The sequence below is a fragment of the Phacochoerus africanus genome, chromosome 9 (assembly GCF_016906955.1).
Source record: "Phacochoerus africanus isolate WHEZ1 chromosome 9, ROS_Pafr_v1, whole genome shotgun sequence".
NCBI lineage: Eukaryota > Metazoa > Chordata > Mammalia > Artiodactyla > Suidae > Phacochoerus > Phacochoerus africanus.
The window spans coordinates 61,852,960-61,870,257 of record NC_062552.1 but is presented as its reverse complement, the minus strand read 5'-3'; the positions used below and the strand labels follow the sequence as shown (position 1 = coordinate 61,870,257).

At 45.6% G+C, this 17,298-nt stretch overlaps 2 protein-coding genes across 8 annotated transcripts in view; one reads left to right on the top strand and one right to left on the bottom strand.

Annotated features, from left to right (window-relative positions):
* BBS4 (Bardet-Biedl syndrome 4) overlaps positions 1-2,673 on the top strand; it is a 59,439-nt gene extending 56,766 nt beyond the window's left edge. For 4 of the 5 annotated variants that reach the window (XM_047797301.1, XM_047797302.1, XM_047797303.1 and 1 more), the window contains 3 exons: positions 217-358; positions 1,010-1,211; positions 1,713-2,673. In XM_047797301.1, coding sequence (XP_047653257.1) covers positions 217-358; positions 1,010-1,211; positions 1,713-1,828 — 460 coding nt within the window. In that variant the 3' untranslated portion in view covers positions 1,829-2,673. Of the gene's footprint in view, positions 1-216; positions 359-907; positions 1,212-1,712 lie in introns of those variants that run through there. The other variant, XM_047797304.1, reaches the window with a different exon arrangement.
* An 8,454-nt stretch (positions 2,674-11,127) lies between these two features.
* Positions 11,128-17,298, bottom strand: part of ADPGK (ADP dependent glucokinase) — a 40,935-nt gene continuing 34,764 nt past the window's right edge. For 2 of the 3 annotated variants that reach the window (XM_047797298.1, XM_047797300.1), the window contains exons 5-7: positions 15,416-15,612; positions 14,691-14,789; positions 11,128-12,540 (exon numbers count right to left, since the gene is read on the bottom strand). In XM_047797298.1, coding sequence (XP_047653254.1) covers positions 11,986-12,540; positions 14,691-14,789; positions 15,416-15,612 — 851 coding nt within the window. In that variant the 3' untranslated portion in view covers positions 11,128-11,985. The remainder of the gene's footprint in view (positions 12,541-14,690; positions 14,790-15,415; positions 15,613-17,298) is intronic. The other variant, XM_047797299.1, reaches the window with a different exon arrangement.

Genomic DNA, 17,298 nt, shown 5'->3' with positions numbered 1-17,298 from the left:
ACTGAGATGTCAGACTAAGTCCCAGTACTTACTTTGCTGGTGGGGCAGTTAATTCCTGGATTCTTTTTCACAGGTCCACACAACATGTGTGTTCCCCACCTTGCTGTGGAATGGAGCTATCTCCACTTAGCCAGTTTTGTTGTTTGTAATGAGACGAAGCTTTAAATGCCATCTGTCACAGAGCCCCAGCTCCATACTATCTGTCCGTTTGCACAGGTGTAACCCTTTAGTAAACCTCAACTATGCTGTGCTGCTGTACAACCAGGGCGAGAAGAGGGGTGCCCTGGCCCAGTATCAGGAGATGGAGAAGAAAGTCAACCTACTCAAGGACAGTAGCTCTTTGGAGTTTGATCCGGAGGTATGTCTTGTCTTAGCTCCTTGAAGTCGGAAGTAATCTGTCTGGAGACTTTTGAATCAAGCCCAAATAACCCAAAGATAAGGATTTGTAGGCTCATGCCTGATTTGGCTCTGATATTCCTAGTGGCATGAATTCTTCAGTTAAGAACACCTTGAGCAGTGGGTTCAGGAGCCGGCAATGGTACTGCAGCAGTGCTGTAGTGGTGGAGGTTTGATCCCTGGCCTGCTGCAGGTGTGGCCAAAAAAAAGAGGAAAAAGAACAGTTTGTGAGAAAAAACTTTACTGAAATAATTAATGAGAGGAAATTTAAGAGTTATCTGTCATTGTAATACAGTGCATTTGAGTTGAGGTCTGTGTCTTTTTGTAGCTTCTTCCCACTTCTCCTCAGATAGGACAGGCAAGAATTTAGCCCAGTAATGTGCCAAACTTGGATTGTTCGGTTTTGAGAGCCTTTAAGGAGTCCCTTCCCATCCACTCAGGGCAGTATGTTCTCTGTTGCTTGAAAATGATTTCTTTGTAATAAGTACTTCCTCCCTCAAATGCTAAATAGTACGGCAGACACCATGTCAGCTAACCCCCGCTGGCCTGAGGAAGCCTCGGCTGAGGCGTGTCATACTCGTGATTCTCTTCTTCCTTCCCATGTGGGCCTAAGATGGTGGAGATGGCCCAGAAGCTGGGAGCTGCTCTCCAGGCTGGCGAGGCACTGGTATGGACTAAACCAGTTAAAGATCCCAAGTCAAAGCACCGGACTCCTTCTACCAGCAAAACCACCAGTGTCCAGCAGCCTCTGGGCTCTAATCAGGCCCTAGGACAGGCAATGTCTTCAGCAGCCACATACAGGAAGCTCCCCTCAGGTAGGAAGCTACACTTATGAAGACCTCTGAGTACAACCCCCAGGTGCCTGCAGAGAGATTAACTTTGAGTGAGGCACGTGCTTTTCAGACTCAGAACACATCCTACGTCGTGCTGCCTAGAAGGGGGAAAAAGCCTGAGGGTGGCCAAATTGTCACTTGTTTCCCTAAGGCAGTTGGCATAAGAGGTAACAGCTATTGGCAGGCTTAGTTGGCTGGTCCATACACTGGGTCTTTACAATATTCAAGCTTAGAAATAACTGTACCTTTCATTACGTGGTCTTGCTTTGATTCTCACTGCCTGATCATAAGTCAGCATGGTGCAGGTAACCATGATATGGTCATTGAAGGCAAACTACTTGTTTTATTTAGTCATGGTCTTCCTTCAGAGCTGCAAAGCCACACCACAGCCCCATGAGCCCCAGAAAGGAACTTAACAGTGAGAATAATGATTTCTTCTGGAACCAGAGAACTGACAATTGACGCTTTTTGCTTTGTTCCTAGGTGCCGGAGGAGCACCCCAGCCCACAAAGCCACCATCTCTTCCTCTGGAGCCAGAGCCCACTGTGGAAGCACAGCCAACTGGAGCGTCAGCACAAATAAGAGAAAAACAGGTGTAGGATGACCCCAGAGTTGGGAGTTTCTTTAGCGAGGATGTACCAGGTTAGGTAGGGAAGGTCAGTGACACAGGCAGCGAGGAGGCCAGCATGTTCCCCGGGCACCACGAATTAGAACCCAGAACGTGTTATGACAACCATGAGGAGCCTGCACAGCCCCCACTGCTCCGTCAGCCAGGAAGGGGAGAGAAGAAAGCCCAGACAGGTTTTTTTAAGAATTGAGAACAAGGCTTATGGCTCTGTGTATGTAGTTCCCAGAGCCAGCCTAGGCACGGGATATTGTTTGCTTTGAAAAGGATTTAATTTCCTGGCTGAGAGGAAAGTGTGAGACAGACCTCTGCTCAGTAGTCCTGTCGTGACGAAGCCTTGGCTTAGCTGAGGTGACCCTAGGGCTGTAGGGTATACCAGCCACCCAGGCAAATACAAATCTTGGATTAATAATTCGGCTCCAATAGTCTAAATTTAAAAGAAAAAAATGATGAAAAAAAGCTCTTTCGATTAAAGTCCAGCCTATTGAGTGTCCCAGCTGCATTCACTCAAGGAATCCAAAACAATATCCCTATGTCTCGTTCTTGAGCAGGTTCACAAGTGCAGAGCCAGATCATGTCAGTATGATGAGAAGTAGAGACCAAGGGCTGATTGGGTGTCAGCACCAAAGATTAAAAAAAAAACCCCAAAACTTCTTAACTGAGTTATTTTTATTTAAGACAATCTGTGATACCACTGACCAGATGCTACCAGTACATTATATATCCTTTTCAGAATAAAGATCATGTTGTCATCCCCTTGGGGAAAGTTGTTATTCAGGTATAAACATAAGGAATCACAATAAAAGCTTTTTGAAAGAACCTATGACCACAGCCTTCCCTTACCTACTTCCAAGCCTAGTTTGAAACTGGAGGAGGAACCTCAAGGCCAACTTCCCACTTGGTGTGGGCACAGCCCCTGCTGCAGCCCTGAGGGATGGGAGGCCAGCAGCTTGCTGGAAGCTAGTTGCCATTTTGCACATAAAATGCCCTTTAATCACCATAACTCGAAAGGGGAGGACTAACCTACTGCCATACCAAACTGTGTTTGGAGTTCTTTATATTATGACTGGGTCTGTTTTGACACTGAAGCAGCAGCTAACTGGGCAGAAAACTCTTGAGGTCTCATATCTCAGAAATAAAGAGCAAGGTGTCAGAAGCAAGGTACTCTTGCCCATGCAGCTGGTATGTGGCAGAAGTGGAGCAACTGAGAAAGCTCACTTCCATATCAGTGTGGAGTCTACTGTGCCTGTGACTGAAAAGGCCTTGGCGAGAGAGGAGCAGAGGAGGGAGGTGGGAGAGAGATTTAGAGGTAAAATCGACAGAACCTGGGGACTGACTGGATGTGGCCGATAAGAACGGACCATTGGATGGGAACCTGTTGCTGGGAAAGGAACATAAGTGAGAGAAGAGGAACCCTGGGGGACTGGGGTCTAGTTGTAGACAGGTTTATCTTTGAGACATCCAAATGAGGCTATGCATTAGATGTGTAAATAGCTGGATTTAGAGATTCAGGAGTAATTTGGATCTGGGTGATAGCTGAAACCATAGATTTAAAAGTAGTCACCCAAGGAAAGCTAGGAAGAAGACAGGGAGCAAACCCAGAAAACCAGTATTTAATGGAAGAAGCAGGTAACAGGAGAGAAGAACCAGGAAGGCTGTGTTAGGGAAGGCCAAGGAGGAAAAGGCTTAGGAGGGCAGTGGTCAGTCCCATGGAACCCTGACAGCACAGGTACTATAACCCCCATTTTATAAAGGAAAAAAGCTGAGGTTGCAAGAAGCAAAATGAATTTTCCCAGATAAGTGGAAGGACCAGAGTTTGAACTTACGTCTGGATGCACAGCTCCTGCTTTTCACCACTAACTGACCGTGATGTACCCTTGATGAAGTAGTTGTCAAGAGACCCCAAGGCTTGAAGCCTGAAGAAGGAGAGCTTGGACTCTCTTACTTCAAGGTGGAGCGGGAGAGGTTTTAGAGGGTGAAACTAAACTCATTAGCCTACTCTGAGAAAATTTTAGCATTTGGAAAGAGAAGGGTAAAAAAAAGTCTTTTCAAGTGAAACTTGGGGGGAAACTGAGGAAATGCAAAGCAGGACAGTTTTTCCACCTTCCTCGGGCAAGAACATAATGGTTCCTTGCATCCCAGGGACAGCAGTCAAGAAGCAATGCTTTCCAAATTAATTTGCTTAGATTTTCTAAAAAATACATACAATATGAGGCTTGTGGATTTGCAGTTTCTCATTCACTCTCGTGAGAAAGGAGATCTAATTTCATATGGGATTTGCTCATGTCATCACAATTTTTAACAGAATTAGAAAAATAAGGCCAAGTCCATAAATCACAGATAGAGACATGGTTTTAGACGGCTTGAATTAGAGGCAAGAAAGTGGAAGTATGAACTAGCAAAGGGCAAAGTGCCCTTCTTACTGAATAATATTAGTACAAGACAAAAATTTTGGAGTGTTTGATTACAGTGACTTTGTTCTTAAGGAAAAATCACTATTGTCTGATAATGGAGGGTAGCTCATGATGGGCCTGTCCTCCCAGACAACAAATACAAACCCATGGGTAAATAAAAAATACTATTTTGCTTTAGTTTAAAAAAAATACATATAACTTCAAAATTAAAACGTATGTACACACACACATATATAGGACAAATGGGTATTGGAAGTTTATGGTTGAAAGGTTTTCATATTTTACATGATGTGGTATGAAACTACCCCTAAATAGTTTGTGAAAAGTTAAGAATATATATTGTAATCCCTAGAACAACCATTAAAAAAATGAAAAGCATAGCTAAAAAGAGAAACTAAAATGAAATTCTAAAAAATATTCACTTAGCGCCCACTTCTCCTAAAAAGGGTGCAGAAAAGGAAGAATGGGAACAAGAAACCCAGAGGGAACAAAGAAAATAAATAGCGAAATGATAAATGTAAACCCAGTCATGACAGTAATTACATTAAAATGTAATTAGATTTCAAAATGTAACTGGACTAAACATTTCAATTAAAAAGTGCAGAAAGGATAAGAAATTAAAGCTAGTGATCTGCCATTGAAAGTAAAAGGATGGAGAAAGATACTATGCAGACTACAGCCAAGAGCCATCTGGAGTACTGTGTTAATGTCAGACAAAGCAGACTTTGAAGCAAGGGGCATTTCATAATGATAAAAAGCCAATTCAGTAGGAAAAAAAATCATAAATATGTGTGCACCTAACATTACAATACATCAGGTAAAAATGGATAGAAGTAAATCTACAATCGTAGTTGGATGTTAGCACTCTTTCTTTCAGCAATTGATATGAGACAAAAAGTGTGAAAAAAGGACTTTTCAGCCACCTTGACCTAGTTGACATTTATGGAAACAACAAGCAGTAACTGCAGAGAATGCATTCTTTGCAAAGGCACATAGTACAGTTATCAAGACAGACCATTTACTGTACCATAAAATAAGTCTCAAGAGTCAACAGATTGAAATTAACAGCATGTATTCTCTGAACACAAATGATACTAGAAATTAATAATAAGATATATTTGGAAATTAAACACTTGTAATGACTCATAAACAAGAAATGAAAGGAGAAATTTTGAATAATGAAAACAAATCAAAATTTATAGGATTCAGCTAAGAGCTGTGCTTACAAGGAGACTTATAGCTGTAAATGCTGCCATTACAATGGATGAAAGGTAAAAATCAGTAAAAAAAAGGTTTCTACCTTAAGCTAAAAAAAAGAGCAAAGTAAGCCCAAAGGAAGTATAGATAAACATTAAAGAAAAAAATCTAAAAAGCCAAAATTCCTATGCAAATAAAACCACAGAAATTGACAAATCCTAAGGAAACTGATGAAGGGAAAGAGAGGGGACAAATTGCCAATACCAGTAAAGAATGAGGGGTCCTACAGACATGAAAAAAACAATGTTATGAACAATTCTATGACAACAGAATTGACAAGCTGGATGCAGCAAAAATCTTTGAGAACTGTAACATACCACAACTGAGGCAAGATTAAAGGTAAAACCTTAATAAGTCCTATCAAATTGAATCTGGAAGTCAAAAACTACTCCTTAAAGCAAACTCTTGGCTCGGATGATTTAACCAGTGACTTCTACTAAATCCAATCCTACAAAAATTTTTAGAAAACAGGAGCAAGAACTTCCCAAGTTGTTTGAGGACAGCATAACCCTGATGTCAAAACTGGACAATCACATTAGAAAACAAAACTACAGACCACTATTCTGCATGAACACAGGTACAGAAGTCCTTAGCAATGTATTGGCAAATCAAATCCAGCAGTATACGTAAAAGGTACTATGTACCATGACCAGACTGGGGTTATCCCAGGAACTTGGTTTAATATTTGAACATCTTAAGTGCTTCCATGTATTAACAAAAGAGAAAAGCCATGTGATTTTAGTAGATACAGAAAAAGTAGATTTTAAAAAGTCACCATAAAAATCCTCAGTGAACTAGGAATACAGGAGAACACCCATTGGGGAAAAAAATGCAATGCCTATCAATTTAGTGGTAAAATATTGAATACTTTGTCCCTAAGACCAGGATAAGGATGGCCACTCTTGCCACTTTTATTCAGCATTATACTATAGGTTCTAGCCAGTGCAATAAAGGCAAGAAATAGAAAGTCATAAATATTAGAAAGCAAGAAATAAAACTTTTTTTTTTGTCTTTTTTGTTGTTGTTGTTATTGTTGTTGTTGTTGTTGTTGCTATTTCTTGGGCCGCTCCCTCGGCATATGGAGGTTCCCAGGCTAGGAGTAGAATCGGAGCTGTAGCCACCGGCCTACGCCAGAGCCACAGCAACTCGGGATCCGAGCCGCGTCTGCAACCTACACCACAGCTCACGGCAACGCCGGATCGTTAACCCACTGAGCAAGGGCGGGGACTGAACCCTCAACCTCATGGTTTCTAGTCGGGTTCGTTAACCACTGCGCCACGACGGGAACTCCCTTGAAATAAAACTCTTAACAGAGGACATAGTTTTATGTAAAAGATCATAATCCTAAAAATTAAGTAAATAAATAAAGCTATCACAACTGATAAGTAGATCTGGCAAGGTCACTAGATAAGAAGTGTACAAAAACCAATTATATTTTTATATATCAGCAAGGAACAGTTTGAAATGAAATTTTTAAATAGTTTTTAATTTTGAAAAAATTAAAATTTAAAATAATACACTCAAATGTTACTGACACTAAATATTTAGGAATAAATTGAATGAAATACATGTGTGGCCTCTACTCTGAAAACTGCAAAGCATTGCTAAGAAAAAGACCCAAATAGGTATGCTGTGTTTATGCACTGGAAAAGTAAGTATTAAGATAAAAATTCTTCTGAAATTGATCTACAGATTTCCTATCATAATCCTAGCAGGTTTGGGGGTAGAAATTGACAGGCTGGTTCTAAAGTGCAAAGGCCTAGAACATCCAAGGCCATCTTGAAAAGAAGGAAGTTGGAGGACCTCACTTCAAGGCTTAATTACCCTAACAGGAATTATGTGGGACTGACACAGGGATAGAACGATAACAGGACAGAGTCCATGAACAGATCTCCACTTACACACTTTGTCACTTATCTGATAAGGACATCAAAGCAATGCAGTGGAATAAGGAAAGTCTTTTCAACAAAAGGTGCTGGAACAACCAGACAGCTGTGTGGAAAAACGGAACCAGACCCTCACCTAACACCAGATGCAAAAAGTAACTTAAAATGGATTACAGACCTAAATGTAATACCGAAAATTATAAAGTTCCTAGAAGAAAGTAGGAGACTATATACATGACACAGGAATAGTCCAACATTTCTTAGAACATAGAACCATTATGCCATAAAACGAATTATCTACAGATTGAGAATTTGTTCTAGAAGAAAATACTCTCAAATTATACCCAGAAAATGTTAAAAACTACAACTCAATAATAAACTAATAAACAACATACACAAACCGCCCAAGTGAAAAACACCCCAAATTTGGACACCTCACAAAGACACATGAATGGCCAATAAGCACGTGGAAAAGTGCTCATTGTTCATCATCAGGGAAATGCAAAATAAGGCCACAGTGAAATACTATGTTCTCATCAAAATGGCTAAAATTAAATACGACTCCAAATGCTGGTGAGAATGAAAAGCAACCAGAACTGTCATGTCATTGATCACAGAGTGTGAAATGGTCCATCCACTTTGGAGAAAGGTCTGTCACCTATCCCATGATATATATGCATTCCAGCAATTCTAGTCCTGCGGATATTTACCCAAGAGAAATGAAAATACCCACGCAAAGACTTGTTAACAGCAGTATCTGTAAAAGCTGTAAGTGCAAACACTGGTGACAGTGAGATACTCTAAGGAGCCACAAGCTACATGCAACAACACTATCTCAGAAACATCAGGATGAATGAAAGGAGCTTTATACAAAAGGTCTAAATACAGTATGGTTCCATTTCTATGAAGTTCCAGGCAGAACTCATTTATGCTGACAAAAATTATAATGGGTGCTTTCGGGGTTGGGATTGAGGGTGGGGCTGAGGATAACTTGGAAGCGGCCTGAGGGAACCGAGATGATGGAAACATTCTGCATCTAACAGGCATTTGGGTTAGTCAGAGGTACATGCGTTTCTCAAAACTTACCAAATGGACTTAAAATTTGTGCAGTTATGCTGCTTGGAAATTTTTACCTGAGAAAAGACCAAAAAATAAAATGTTAAATTATCATTGTGGTAGCTTTTCATTGATTTTCAATAGGTCTAAAGAGACCCAAGAAATTGCCTGTTCAGTTTAGGGGTAGTAACCGACAGTTACTAAACTTTGAAATATGTGCCACAAACTGTTGCTGAGCATTTTACTTGGCATTTCTCTTTAATCAAGAATCTGGAAGTTCCCCTTGTGGCTCAGTGGGTTATGAACCCGACTAGTATCCATGAGGATATGGGTTCGATCCCTGGCCTCGCTCAGTGGGTTAAACATCCAGTGTTACGTTGATCTGGGTTGGGTGTGGTCCTAAAAAGCAAAAAAACCAACAAAAACCAAACCAAAACAAAAAACCTTATGGGGGTAAAGACCATTACTAGCCCATTTCACAGGTGAGGAAAAACGAGGCTAAGGAGGGTAACTTGTGCAATATGATAATATAATACTTGCTATTTCAAACCCTGGATGGAGGCGTTCCCATTGTGGCTTAGCGGAAACAAGTCTGACTAGCACCCATGAGTTACACAGGTTCAATCCCTGACCTCACTCAGTGGGTTAAGGATCCAGCGCTGCTGCGGCTGTGGTGTAGGCCAGCGGCTACAGCTCTGATTCGGCCCCTAGCCTGGGAACCTCCATATGCGGTGGATGCAGCTCTAAAAAGCCAAACAAATCAAACCCTGGATGGAATTTGGACTCCTCCCACTGATGAATGACCTCTGGCCCACTCAAACTTGACAGAGTCAGAGAATAACATGCAAACAATCTGCACCTTAAAGATTACTGATTTTTGGCTGAATTCTCATCTCTTGACAGTTGTGTGGTGTGCTGCAGCTTTTCCCTGTGTGTTAAATCAGTTTTGGGAAATGCAAGAGTGCGTGTTAGAACATTTTTAGGAAAGGTCATTTTTCACCAGGTATTTTTCATCATTCCTACTCCAGGGGATTTTCAGGTTTTTCTTGTGTCAAATCATACATGGAAATCTTTGTAAAATATAGTTCAGAGCAAAGGGGCTTGAAGCCCTACCTAGTCAGTTTATCCTGTCCTTCCAACTCACTTTCTGCATGATCTGTCCTAGGCCATGCAGCCCACTGAATCTTACTTCCAGAGCTTAGCCTCCTTCTCTGAAAGGTGGGACGGTCACAGAGGGATTCGGATACATTCATTCCACATACACACATTCAAAGATATAATACTTACTATCCCTATAATGTATGATGCACTTTGGTACTTTTTTGTAACCACCAAGTTGATCTAGTGATGATTAATAGTTCAAGACTCACCTTTTGAAAAACCACTGCTTTTTGAGGTACGTGGTGCCCACATCTGAACTGGCTTTCCTTGACATCAGTGAAAATCGGAGACGTTGCTGAGCAGGACTGACTGTAAGAAAAGGGTCATGTGGAGAATACTGCTTCTCAGGTTCACACAAATGATGAGCTATTGTATTTTTTTTTTTTTTTTTGGAAAATAGAAATCCCTTCTCACTTAAGCCTTTCTAATCAAAATAAGCTAGGAGTTCCCACTGTGATGCAGTGGATAACCGTCTCTGTGGTGGTGCGAGTTTGATCCCTGGCCCTGTGCAGTGGGTTAAGTATCCAGCATTGCTGCAGATGTGGTGTAGGTTGCAGCAACAGCTCGGTTTCAGTCCCTAGCCTGGGAACGTCTATATGCCACAGGTGTGGCCAAAACAGAAAAAAAATAAGCTAGGAGGTTGGTGTGTAATTACTTTTAATTGAGCCTGGAGACAGACTGATGAGGTAGCAGTCAGAGATTGCCTTAATAAGCTACCTGCTTTGAATTTCAAGCTGCATAATTCTCTAGGCTTCAGCTATCTTTGAAGGAGTAATGAAGCCTTTCCTTCGCACCCAAAGTAGGGGGGAAAGTCACAAACGAAGAACTGGAGGTAGCGTTGATATTCCAGAAGCTGCTGCTGTGAACCCAGCGTCAATGAGATTACCCCTGACCCAAGGGGACCTGCCACCAGCTGCCACATTGTCTAGACTGCTCTTTGGATAAACTGGCAAAGTTTCAAACTACTGGTTCACATTGGCTTGGCTACTTGATACTAGTTATTTCTGTCACTTTAAACCACAGAGGATAGAACTATAGCGCAGCTTCTGTGCAAGAGGCCGCCTGACTCAGTGATGGGGAAGACAAGATAAACACTTCAAGAGCTAGAGGAACATGTTAAGTCACAAGTCAAGATCAAAATGATTTACATTTTGGAGTTCCTGCTGTGGCACAGCAGGTTAAGGATCCAGCGTTGTCTCTGTGGTAGCACAAGTTTGATTCCTGGCCTGGTCCAGTGGGTTAAGGATCTGGCTTTGCTGCAGCTCAGATTTGACTCTGGGCCTGGGGGGCTTCCATACACTGCAGGTGCAGCTGGGGGTGGGAGGGGGAGGTTTATACTTTATCTGGCTCCAGAGTCATGGTAGAAATAAATCACAAACAAACTTTGGCCTCCTGAAATGTAAATTTTTAATATATTTAAAAGCACACGAAGTCTCCTTGATTTATAAAAAAAATAAATACGTAACATGACACATTTATTCATGATCCTGGGGCTCTTATGAGCTCAAACTCTTTAATGGATGTGATGTGTTAATTAAAACATACATGATCTGTTACACACACAGAGACATATTCCAGTTATAAAAGTAAATTCCTTCAAGGGTCAGAATGAGCACAGATCAGTCTTCTATTTCAGAGAGCACGTCCAGAGCTGGGCAGCGAGGTTGGGCCAGTGGCTCTGACCAGCCGGCCTACAGTTATGGAGCCAGGGCAGAAAGGTGCAGGCCGCCAGGCCTCTAAACTGCAGTGACTGGCTCCAGCCTCTGCCGTATTGCTGAAGCACAGGAGGGCCTGTTTTGTTCTCACTTGAGGTCCTGTCCTACGTTTGACAGCAGAAGACTGAGAAGGTGTGCTCGTTAAATATTTCCATTATAACACTGAATGGGAATTGTGATCCTGCCGTGGGCGCGGAGCTGAGAACAGAGAACCCACGCCGGGCTCTACCAGCCCCGCCAGGGGAGCGGTGTGTGAGCGAGCGCCTCTCAGGTGGGTTGGGAGGAAGGGAAGAGCTTTCTCCAGCAGACATGCTCGCGAGCACAAAGACGGAGGCCCGAAAATACCTGAAGAGGGGATCTGGGAATCAAGTTTTTAGCCCTGTATGCACAACATACAAAACAAAAACAAAAATCCAGTCTTGTTAGTAGATAAATTTTGATTAAAAACCTGAAACGTTTTTGTGTAATCGTCAGCAGGCTGGAATGTATCTGGCACAGTTGAATCTGCTGTTGTTTCTTTGGCTGTCTTTCAGGTGGATCCAGAAACCATTTTGACACCCCCTGTGATTTTCTAAACCACTTCACTCCTGTTGTTCTTGGGTGGCTAGTTCTCCTGCAGAAAAAGGACCCATGACGACCTTCCTAGTGGTGAGGGTGCACTTCTGAGTAGAAGAGGCCTTCGGCTGAAATGGCGTCCCCGAGGCCCACGGTTCGCACGGGGTCTTTACACACCAGCACTGGCGAGAAGTGGAAGGACACCCCCTCCCTGTGCCACTCGACCACGGGCTCGTTCGGGTTTAACACGATCCTGGAGCCAGCCTCCGAACGGGAGGTCACGAACTCGAGGGGCGCCCTCAGAGACACTCGATGGGTGTCTATGGTTGCTGTCGCGCAGGCCTGTGTCCCCGCCACGCGGGCTCCTGCAGCCACGGCCGCCAGCTGGTTGGCCCAGTGTCCGTCCACGGTGGCCAGGATGTGGTAGGCCAGTGTGTGGAAATGGATCCTGGTGAGGTCTGAGGCTCTGCTCTCGCTCCTCCCATGTTCCTTCAAGATCCAAAAGAGGATGTCGCTGACCATGCCCACGTCAGGCACACCGGTCCAGGCAGAGAGGGAAGAGTGCGGTCCAGAAGCCGACTGGCTGAGAAATAACAGCTCCTGTTCATTCAGCCCAAGGGAAGTCACGGCGGGAAAGACCTGCTAACAAAACCAGAATGGGGGTCTCTTTGTGATGGACATCCAGCTCCTAGGCTGTCCTAGGACACAGCCAATGGCTAAAGGCAGGGAAGGAAGGCAGGGTGGCGTATTTCTTCCTTAAGACTCCCTGCCCCTGGAGTCGGGGGTGGGGGACACACTGTGTATTTCTTTCCAGGGTGCCCGGCTTTTGCCTCCACACACACAGCAGAGCCTCCCACCACTGATGGGCCCTGATTCTCAGTTCCTGAGTGTCAGCGGGTGTTACACCAGCGCAGTGGAGAAGCCCACAGCCAAGGCTGCAAGGGTTTTGTGCAGACACAAAGGAAAAGGAAAGGGTTGGGAAGACTGTATTCCACAGTAACACTGTATGGAAAAGGGCACCGAACAGGAGCTGTGGTTTTCTAACTTGAGGGGAACCACCAGGTCCACTGCACTCTCTTACTCAGCATGTCCTTCCTTAGAGCTGGGGACATGCAAAGGACCTGCACCCCTGTGGTGCCGTGGGTTAGGATCTGGTGTTGTCACTGCAATGGCTTGGGTCGCTTCTGTGGGGCAGGTTTGATCCCTGGCCCAGGAACTTCTGCAGGCCACGGGTGAGGCCTCAGTCAAGGGCCTGCCCCTTTGCTGAAGTAACAGCACTCTGTTCACTGCACGTTCTTTACCGGGCTCTGAGCTAAGGGCTCTGGTTCATTCACTGCTTACTGTAGATGCTCCGCAGCTAAGGGCTGTCTCCATCTTACAGATAAAGGGACCGAGGCCTGGCAAGGTTGGGTCCCAACAGTTACACAGAAAATGAAAGAAAAATGGCTTTTTAAGAAAGTGGGAAAAAAAAGAAGACCTCAGAAAAACTGTGCAAATAAGAACACCAGGAGTGAAGCCCAGTGTAAACTCTGGACTTTGCATGATGGTGACATGTCAGTGCAGCTTCAGTGACTGACACACGTCCCATTCTGGGACAGGGGATGTTGGCAGGAAGGCTGTGGGTGTGGATAAGTGTGGGCTACATGGCAGCTCACATTCTGCTCACTTTTGCTGTGAGTCTAAAACTGCCCTAAAAAGGCTGTTAAAAAAAAATTCTGAAATATCACTTTTTACCTGTCAGGTCGGTAAGAAAGCATGTTTTAAATCACATTCCAGAGGCAAGGACATGAGGAAACAAGAACTTGTAAAGAATTCTAGCGGAAGTAAATGGGTCAAGTTATCATGGACGGTAAGTTTGCAAACTTAGAAGGGCTTTTTGTGCCGCAGTCTAGCAACTCTCCTTCCGAGAATTTATTATACATGTAGACCTGCTCCGGGGCCAGATAAACTCATGAACAAAGTTACTTGCTGCAGTGCCGTACGGGATGACGAAGGGCAGTGTGCCGATCACCAGCAAGAAGGCACTGCTTAAAGAAACTGGAGGCACCACATGCTTCTTCTAACCTCGTGGCAGCGAAGACTGAGGACGTGCTCCATGTGATGACGGAGAAGAGCCCTCCAAGATACATCCAGTGGGAAAAAGCAAAGTGTACAACAGTGTATTCAGTATGCTATGCTATCTTTTTGGGTAAAAAGGGATGAAAAAATAAGGCTATATTCTCATATTTGCTTATATGTGTACAGTAAACCTGGAGGAATCAGATGAAACTAACTAGTAACAGTGGCAGGAGGGAGACTTCACTTTTTAATACGTTTTGGGTTTTGAACCATATGAACATACTACCTACGAAAGAGGTAAAGTAACAATAAAATGGAAGGTTAAGTAATCCTGCCTAGGGTGGCAAAGCTGGTATTCCAACCCTGGTTGCTGAAGTCTGTGCTCTTAAGCATCATACTCCAGGGTTTATCTGATTATCGCTGCTGCCGCAGGCTCACCACCTCAGGCCTGACGGTGGGGAAGGGAGCTTCCCCCAAATTTCCTTTCTCTGAGTTTCCTGAAGTTCAGTAGAGAACATCCAAGCTGGGCTTTCAATTTTCTTCTTGAAATCTACCACAGAAGGCATTCACTTCCAGCTTCCCCATTCCAGGAGAAACGGGCCCCACACACCCATGAGTGACTGGGCTTTGCTTCTAACCAACAGGAGCTGCTCTTCCAGAACAGTTCTGGCTCCTGGCTTGGATCTCAGGACCCAGGTGTGAGTGACTCAACACCCACGCTGCAGTGAGGTTACCTGATGCACGATGCTGCCCATGAGCTCTCTGTTGGTCATGCTGGCCAGCTCCAGGTGCACTGGGATGCCGGTGGGGATGTCGGAAATGGAGGCCACGACCTGCAGAGACAAGAGGAGAGCGCCACTGCCGTCAGAACCACAAGGCAAGCAGCCAAGGGGTAAGGGGCAGGTCCGCAGAGGCAGTGCGTCCTCCTTGTCCTCCTCGTGCAAGCTCCCTGCCACGTGGGTGGTCCCGGCCTCTGCAGAGGAGGGAGGCTTTTGCCAGCAGGGAATCCTAGGCTCTGCAGAGGGGCTGTGGTTAAGGACTCAGCACGAGGAGCCGCCCCTCCACAGTCACACCCCTTCCTGGGGACCTGAACCAGACGGCTGGCTCCAACGGCCACGTGACTCTGCAGCACGGCCCGATGTGAATGAGATGATATGGAAAACACAAAAGGACACAAACTATAAACACTGCAGCTCGCAGCCACGTTCAGTTTAGCACAGGAAGCAGAGGCTCAGGCAAGAAGAGGTTCTGACCTGTCTGACTCAAGCTGCTGCCTGTGCCTCAAAGAGCACCGCGAGGTGCCTCGCTGGAGTGGGAGGCAGGCTTTGCAGCCCGCTTCTGCGACGCGTCCCCAGAGGCTGGGCTGAGGGCAAGGCAGCACAAGCTGCAGGGGCTGAGAGGCGGGAGTCTGAAGGAGAAACTAGCTGCGGTCCGTGAAATGCCGTAACGGTGCTATTACCTCCAAGAGTCTCTTCCTCTGGAACTCCTTGCTTTGTCCCTCCATCATGTGCAATCCCGAGAGGACCACCAGGTCTGGCTGAAACTCCTCCAGGCTAGACACAAACACCTCCAGCATATTCATGGCCCCGTTGGAGAGGTCGTGGGAGAAGATGAATCGGTTGGCGTGGGGAGCTTTTAACTGGCCCCACTCCTCCCCTAGAAAAGCCCAGTCAACACAATGGGAAGAAAAGGAAGAGGCTTTAAGTCTCCTACTGTGTGGGGGTTGGCGGGGACCTGGTAGGCTGGCTTCTGGCTGAGTGGGCCCGGCTGCCTGGGCCTGAGGGAGGCGTGGCGCTGCGGCCAGAATGGTGGTCAGAAGGACACCAACCCCCCCCCCAAACCGTGACCCCAAACACAGAAACATGGGGTGGGGGTGCTATACGCCTTTGTCAGGGGCTGGAAAGTGGCTTTCCTTGAGCTCTGGGAAAGCTCTCCTGTCCCCTGAGCTCTCAAACACAGAACGCCTGTGTCCCTGCCAGTCACAGAGCGTCATTTCCAAGTAGTAGTACTTGGCATGTGCCACGCACGTCCCTGAACGCAGCAACATGCGGCCTGCCCCAAAGGATGCGCCCCCTTGCAGTAGTGCCCTGAGCACCTGTCATTTAGTTTGCACCTGCAGAGGCTGGAATTCCAAGAGTCAGGCTGACCACACCAGTGGTTTCTGGGCACTTGTTCCGGAAGCTAAGAGTATGTGGCTGCTCTAGGCTCCTCTGTGCAAGCTGCTCTGGAGCAAAGACTAAGACCAAGTCCAAGCGTTCACCTTCCCTGAACGGCGCAGTGAGGTTACCTGATGCACGATGCTGCCCATGCTCAACCTGGGGTGTGCTCACACCACTCTGAGGAGCCACAGACTTTGCTTTACATGCTTTGCTGATTCATCATTTTGCTTTTCCTTCTCTCTTCTATTTGGAGCCAGTATTCAAAGCTATACTATTACTTGACTTTCAAATCACTGCTCTTCAAAGGGTACACGGTATGTCTGTGACTCCCCTAGCCCTGTCGCAGTCCCCTGCATGGGGTGCCCACTCAGCTAATCTGATCCAAGCAGAGGGAGGCCTTGGGCGGGGCCCTGGGTGGGGGTTGGGCACCTCTCAGCTCTCAGAATCTGGGGGTTGGGAGAGGGATCCTAGTTTCTGTGGTGCAGCCAGGTGGGGAGCCGCCAAGCCTTGAGAGGAGCTCGATGCTGCTAAGGGTGGGCGGGGGGGGGGGGGGAGGCACTGGGGGTGGACAGGCCCCTCCCAGCTCACTCTGTGGATCTCACATTCTTCTCCTTAAAGACTTGAAAATCCTGACACTCAGTCAGCCTAAGGGCTGCCTAGGCTATGCTGCTGCTGAGGGCAAGTCCCTAGAGGCCATGTCCCCTGAGCCCTGGGAGGAGTAGGCACCCCAGCATGGCTGGGGTGCTGCCAGAGACTGAGAGGCAGGATTTGTCATCTAGGTTTACACAGCTTTCCCTCCACGGAAAGGATCTGTCCCATTTATAAAATTAAAGTCTGTATGATGCTGAAACCTAGTTTTTCATCAGTTTCTATCACATTCACTTTTTTTTGGCTTTTTTTTTTTACATCTGCGGCACATGGAAATTGCCAGGCTGGGGGTCAAATTGGAGCTGCAGCTGCCAGCCTACACCACAGCCACAGCAATGCCAGATCCTTAACCCAATGATCGGGGCCAGGGATTGAACACAGGTCCTCAAGGATACTAGTTGGGTTCGTTTCCACTGAGCCACAATGAGAACTTCTCACTGGCTATTCTTTAGAAGTTTTTCTCCAAGGCAGACAAACCCCAGCAGAGGATTTCCTCAGGCTGCAGGCTGACCTGCCCACTGCGGTCAGTGCCCTG